The 6,677-nt window shown below is 34.8% G+C and overlaps 1 protein-coding gene across 1 annotated transcript; it reads left to right on the top strand.

The window, feature by feature from the left end:
• The first annotated feature begins 2,873 nt into the window (after positions 1–2,873).
• On the top strand, positions 2,874–6,677 carry LOC136218731 (heme A synthase COX15). Its single transcript, XM_066005800.1, has 7 exons — positions 2,874–3,103; positions 4,085–4,383; positions 4,794–5,019; positions 5,159–5,404; positions 5,524–5,634; positions 6,103–6,234; positions 6,326–6,677. The coding sequence occupies exons 1-7, from the start codon at positions 2,954–2,956 to the stop codon at positions 6,494–6,496; spliced, it is 1,335 nt and encodes a 444-aa protein (XP_065861872.1). The 5' UTR covers positions 2,874–2,953; the 3' UTR covers positions 6,497–6,677.

The raw sequence follows: 6,677 nt of genomic DNA, 5'->3' as shown, positions 1-6,677 counted from the left end.
TTTCAGATAGAAAGATAGAAAGATAGAAAGAGAAAAGGGGGAGATTAGAAAGTAAAATGAAAAAAGGGGGAGAATTCCCGCTATATCAAAATTTCAACTTATTAAATATAAAATATATATATATTTTTTTACTTATTTCACCACCAGCGGAATTTTGTCGGTGTGTAAAATAATCGGCTGGTATTATCACCAGCGTTTTGCATTACCAACGATCTCGCCGGTGAAATTACAAGTCACCAACCATACTTGATTTCCGCTGCTGATCCATCGGTGATCAGCAGCGGATTCTGGTCCGTTGCTATTCCGCTTGTGATTAGCAGCGGATTTGATTCCGCCAGTGATTTCCGTTGGTAATACGCGTTTAAAAGTTTGCAAAGTGGTACCATGTACTTCATTCCGTTAGCAAACACATACCAAATTGACTAACGGTGTTAAAAGTCAAAGGAAAAAGAGTTAATTTGATCTTTATATTTATTTATTTTTATAAATTAACCTCCTTATTATCTAATAATCACAAATAAACCTCAAAATAACAAATAAAAATCAAATATATCATCTTCTCCATCTCTCTTTGATTTCTTTTTTCTTTTTTTCTTTCTTCTTTCTCTCTCCTCTCTCTTAATTTCTCTCTCTAAAATAAAACTATATATATATATATATATATATAAATCTCCCCTTCAAACACTTACATACATTTAGTGCATAATCAAACCCTTGTCCTCTCTAACTCTCTCTAATCACGCAAAGAAGAAGATTATGGTTTATGATCCAATGGGTCTGAAAGAAAGGGTGAGTTTTCAACAATTTAATTTTACTGATTCAAATTTTTTACATTCGTTGATTTGAGTTCATCTTCTGTTTTTATCCAAAAATCCATTAATGCCGACGATGAGATTACGAATGTTAAGATCAAGAAATGTTGTTCCGATTGCAAGGCTACAAAACCCCCCTTGTTCCGATTGCAAGGCTACAAGAAATGTTGTTCCGATTGCAAGGCTACAAAATTCCGAATACATTCAATTTGGGGGTTTTTTATTTTCTGTGTTAAATTTTGAATCAATACTTGTTTATCACACCCATTTGAATTTTAATCAATACCCAGTTGATAATTTTAGTGTTTGGGTTTTTTTTCAGTCTCTCTCTAATGACGACCGGAAGGTGGAAAATTCTGGTAGTGAGAATGAGGAATGGAAGATGAAATTGAAAATTGTGTTTCAGAGATCATTCAATCAATGTAATTTGTACTACAATGAACTGAATACTTTGTAAGGAGATTGAGAAGTTTGTTAAATTTGGGTTGAATTTATTTTTCATTATCTGAATGATTAAAGTGAGCTGAATTTGTTTTCGTTGAAACTGTGAATAGGGAAAGTGATGATTCATTTGTAGTCCAGTTTGATTATGGACTAAATGTATTTAAGTGTTTGAAGGGGAGATTAATAAAGGTATATATATATATATATATATATATATATATATATATATATATATATATAAATTTTGAAAGTATTGATGGGGATAGCTTTATTTTAGAGAGAAATTAAGAGAGAGAGGAGAGAGAAAGAAGAAAAAAAATAAATTAAAGAGAGATGAAGAAGAAGATATATTTGATTTTTATTTTTTATTTTGGAGTTTATCTGTGATTATTAGATAATAAGGGGGTCAATTTATAAAAATAAATAAATATAAGGACCAAATTAACTATTTTCCCTTTAACTTTTAACACCGTTAGTCAATTTGGTATGTGTTTGCTAACGGAATGAAGTACATGGTACCACTTTGCAAACTTTTAAACCACATGAGTGTTGTTTGAAAATGGGTGTAACCACAAGGTTTATTTTTGTACTTTTCCCTTATATTTATTCAATTAAGTTCACAATTTATATTAACTAATGAACTCCATAAGTATTTTCAGATAATAATTGATCGGTTTCATTCCCTTTGTTCTTGTTTGTTTACAAAAAAAAACTCATTCCCTTTACCCACTTTAGGTTAAGCCATTACCCCACTTTAGGTTAAGTCATTATCCCATGCCCTCTAGGGAATTGGATTCCCTTTACCTCATTCCCTTTCCTAAACATATCCAAACGCATAGGGGAATTAATGGTTATTTATTTCCTTTCCTTTCATTTAGTTTCCCTTTCTTGATTCATTTTCCCTTACCTCGTGTGAACCAAACGCCCCCTTAAAATCTTATAACCCAATATTTTGTAACTTTGTTAAAACCAAATAAACAGTTAATAAATTAAGATGTTATCAGTTTTTTTTTCACTAACACTTTATCTCATACCAAGTTTCGTTGGAATCGGCAATGTCAAACTGACCCAAAATAAATTATTATTAGTATAGGAGAGCTCAAACTAGTTTACGATAAATAAGAGAAATTCTGCAATAATCCTCGATGATTTTAGGTGTTTAAAAAGCATCTGTTCACGAGTAGATGGTTTTGCAAACAGTGACCTTGCATAATGTCGAGTTTGAGACTGATTCGAGAAACCTGATAAATAAAATTAAGTCTGACTTAGTTGAAAATACAGAAGTAGGGGGAGTGGTGAAGGATATTCGGTTACAAATGTTAGAACGCCAAGATTATTCAACAGCTTTTGTCCCTAGGTTAGCGAATGGTGTGGCTCATGCCATGACTCGTCACGCCCGTTCCAACGTTAATCAATTCAGTGATTCATCAATTCCGATTATTTTACATTCAACAATTTGTAATGATTCTCTGACTTCTTAATATAAAAGCATTATTTTCCTTTCAAAAAAAAAAGAAAACATCTGTTCACGAGTATATGGTTTTGCAAACAGTGGGCTAATATCTCCCACAAGTCCCAACTAAATTTCAAGAAAAACGCACCGTTTTGTGTTCTGGAGGCTTATTTTGTGGTTGTTATAATCTATACTGCAAATTTCGACAAAACCCTCGCTAAACCCCAAAAGAGGATAGAGAGAAATGTTTCAAAGCAGATTGCTGTCTTCTATATTAAAGAGGAATAAAGTAGCAATCAATACCATAGTTTCCAACTTCAGAGCTACAACTTTGCCATTGAAGAAGGATGATCCCTCAACTTCCATCTTCTCTGCCTTTAGATCTTCATCTCTGGTAAGGGCCTCTCTTCATATTCTTAATTTTGTCGGCTATGACTCTGTTTATCAATAATTTCTGAGCCTTAAATTATCAATTTGATTAATGTCTTTTCCATTGAATTTAATGTTTCTTTCCTCATCTTAAAGAAGGTGAAGCTACTATATCATTATCCGAATTTATGTCCATCTTTCATTGTTTGAGTTTTTGGGCGTTTTAATTAAAATGAATATTTCTTTTTACATCGACTCTAGTATTACGCTCCTGATCTTTAATAGGATAAAAATCTATATTATTCACTGAGTTGCTTTTATCTTGTTTGCTGTCTTAACTCATTTCTATTGTTTCGTTATAAAGCATAGTTTGTGAAATATGAGGTGGAACGAAACTGTGCACATGATTCACCTGTTTAACTGTTTCAACATTTTTTTCATTTTAAATACTGGGAATTTTGATACAATATTTTTTCGTAGCTATATGTATATATCAGGATCTTGGTGGAGGACGAAAATTATCTTTGATTCTCTCCTGAAAATTGAATGTTTTAAGTTCATAGTCACTACCAAGAAAAAGCTAATTTTCGCATGGGAAAAAGAAACTATCTAGAATGGGAATAAATAAAGTAGAAAAGTATGACCCTTGCCGTAAATGATTACTTATTCAAGCATCCCCTTATAATTGATAAGAATGACCAGAAGTTATTTTTAAGTTGCGCAATGCGCTTACATTAAAGAAGAAAGAAAAATCCCCACAAGACCCGGATGTGATTCGAACCCATGACCTCCCAAGGCATAGGTAAGCTCTCAACCACTAGGCTAAGAGCTTCACCAAGAATGACCAGAAGTTGCTCATGGCTACTTTGGGAGTTTTCTTAACATGAGTATATTTGTGCTTGAAATCATATGGAACCACAATTTAGTGTTTTCTGTTTGTTTTGAGATTTCTAAGCATTTTCAAACTCACAACTGCTCTATATCTGAGAATTGTGATTTTTTATAGGGTTATCGTGTCCCATATATTAGAAATATGTCCACTACAGCATCCATTGGCAAGGAAAGTAAGGAGGGATTAAAGCTACTTGTAACAGGAGGGCCCCGTGCTCAGAAAATGGTTGGGATATGGCTCTTTGGTTCTGCTGCATGGGTCTTTAGTATGGTGATGCTTGGTGGTGTCACACGCCTAACTCGGTCTGGCCTCTCAATGACGGACTGGAAATTTACTGGTGGTCTTCCTCCTCTTTCAGATGATGAATGGTTGAATGAATTTGAGAAGTATAAGCATTCTCCTGAGTATAAACGGTGAGGGCATACAAATACCTCTTAGATATATGGCATTAGTACTATACTATCAACACAAGGATAGAAATTTGTAATAAGTGATGGGAAATAAAATTTTGTGCTTCACTAGCAATTCTTTTTTGTTCATTTTTTTTTCCGGTCAAACCTTAGTATTATAAAGTTTTTCCTCTATATTCTAAACAGTTTCTTCTTCTAGCCACTAAATTACATAGAAGCAATGCACTTATCCATGAGGCTGTTTGCATATCTATCCGTTTCTAATTGGAAGTTACATGATTATTTGTATTTTAAACTTAATATTTGTCAGAAATTAGCTCTAAGAGCCTTTTACTTAACATTTTATGTTAGATGTATATGTTAGGTTGACATAAATAATTCACAGTGCCAGTTGTTTTTTTTACCTGTTGCAGTGTAAACAAAGGGATGAAAATTGAAGATTTCAAATTTATATATTGGATGGAATATGCTCATCGTATGTGGGGAAGGGGACTGGGTATCATGTTTGCTCTACCATTTTCTTACTTTCTGCGTAAGGGATATATAACTGTGGGACTTGGATTACGGCTCTCTGGTCTTTTTGCCCTTGGTGCTGGGCAGGGTCTCATTGGCTGGTGGATGGTTAAGAGTGGCTTAGAGGCAATTAACTTCTCTCTCTCCCTCTGTTTTATAAATCTCATTTTGACACTATTAGTTTGATCTTAGAGCACTTCTCACTCTCTCACGTTTATGATTTGTATGCAAACCTCTAGTGCTCACGAGTAGTTTCTTTCCTTAGGAACCAGCATCTGAATATGTTCAGCCAAGAGTAAGCCCTTACCGTCTTGCTGCTCATCTTACTTCAGCGTTTGTTATTTACAGTGGCCTCTTCTGGACTGCTCTGTCCGTTGTAATGCCTGAACCACCAGCTGAATCACTCACTTGGGTACATGGGGCTGCCAAAGTGAAGAGACTTGCTCTTCCTGTAAGCCTCGTTGTAGGCATTACTGCTGTTTCCGGGGCATTTGTTGCTGGAAATGATGCTGTATGTGTTATAAATCTTTTCTTGTCGTCTTCTTTCAAGAGGATATGCTGCATATCCCTCAGCATATGATCAAAACATTTTTCTTTTTTGGTAATCTATGGTTGTGTGGTACAACACAGGGGCATGCATATAACACGTTTCCGAAAATGGGTGATACATGGATTCCTGAGGGTATACTTGAAATGAAACCGCTAGTTCGAAACTTCTTTGAAAATACATCAACTGTGCAGGTAATTTTCAATTTGCAAACTTATGCCATTACAGACTCCTGGTTTTCTTGATGATTACACGTTTCTATTTGGATGATCCTGTGAACAAGAGAAGTTATCAAAGGAACTGACTCTAAATGCACTAGTGCAGGAATATTTCTTTCTGAATACACATGGTCTGCTCTCAGTAATGTGCATTCATTTATTCTTGGTCTAAAACTTTAAATTTGAAAGGATGTCATTTCAGCAAGCCATTTAGAACCACAGGCGGACATGTTCTTTTTGTTAACAGTGGAATTACTTGTGCATTTTGTTATAAAAATTTAATAGTCTGCATCTGTTTATTCTTAAGGACAAAATGAATTACATTTTAATTGATTAAGAATTTCATTGTAAGTATATTTTCCTTGTCACAACAACTGTGGAAGTAAATTATGGGGGTAATTGTAAGTATACTTAGTAACTCATTATCTTGTTCAATGGTTGCAGTTTGATCACCGTGTCCTCGCAACTACAACCTTAGCTTCAATTGGTGCATTATGGTGGTGTACAAGAAAGTTGGACATACATCCAGCAGTGCGGGCTTTGATTGGAAGCACACTTGGCATGGCTGCTCTTCAGGTAATAGGCCATGATTTTTTATTAATTGGTCCGCGCTTGTTTCATGGTAACTGGTCTCCCCTGATGTAATGTGTTAATTTCATAATCACAGGTCTCTCTAGGGGTATCTACACTTCTTTCATATGTGCCTGTTTCGCTTGGCACTGCACATCAGGCTGGAGCCTTGACACTTTTTTCACTTATGCTTTTACTCAACCACACAGTGCGCAAGCCATCTGCATCCCTTCTCAAATCGCTTCCTCAAGTCATGAAGACTGTCTGATTAGCCGAATTTGGTAGAAGACTTTGGTTAGTATCGCCAAATATGGATGCAATTCACTTAATTCTTATGACTGTTACTTTTGAACATAATGGTAAAGAATGACCCATCCCTTATGATGTGTGCTGAAATTTGTTTTCTCACTTGATGTACCTTCAGTACTACTTGTGCAGTTTCTTAGTAG

Source organism: Euphorbia lathyris, chromosome 2 (assembly GCF_963576675.1).
Source record: "Euphorbia lathyris chromosome 2, ddEupLath1.1, whole genome shotgun sequence".
NCBI lineage: Eukaryota > Viridiplantae > Streptophyta > Magnoliopsida > Malpighiales > Euphorbiaceae > Euphorbia > Euphorbia lathyris.
The sequence above is the reverse complement of the archived record's forward strand: the minus strand, read 5'-3'. Positions and strand labels throughout refer to the sequence as shown.

What these genes read in the sequence shown, in the direction of transcription:
- LOC136218731 (XM_066005800.1), top strand. Translation starts at nt 2,954, where the DNA reads ATGTTTCAAAGCAGATTGCTGTCTTCTATATTAAAGAGGAATAAAGTA. An exon ending in CATTCTCCTGAGTATAAACG is followed by an intron (nt 4,384 to 4,793) that starts GTGAGGGCATAC and finishes TACCTGTTGCAG; the next exon opens with TGTAAACAAAGGGATGAAAA. An exon ending in TGGTTAAGAGTGGCTTAGAG is followed by an intron (nt 5,020 to 5,158) that starts GCAATTAACTTC and finishes TTCTTTCCTTAG; the next exon opens with GAACCAGCATCTGAATATGT.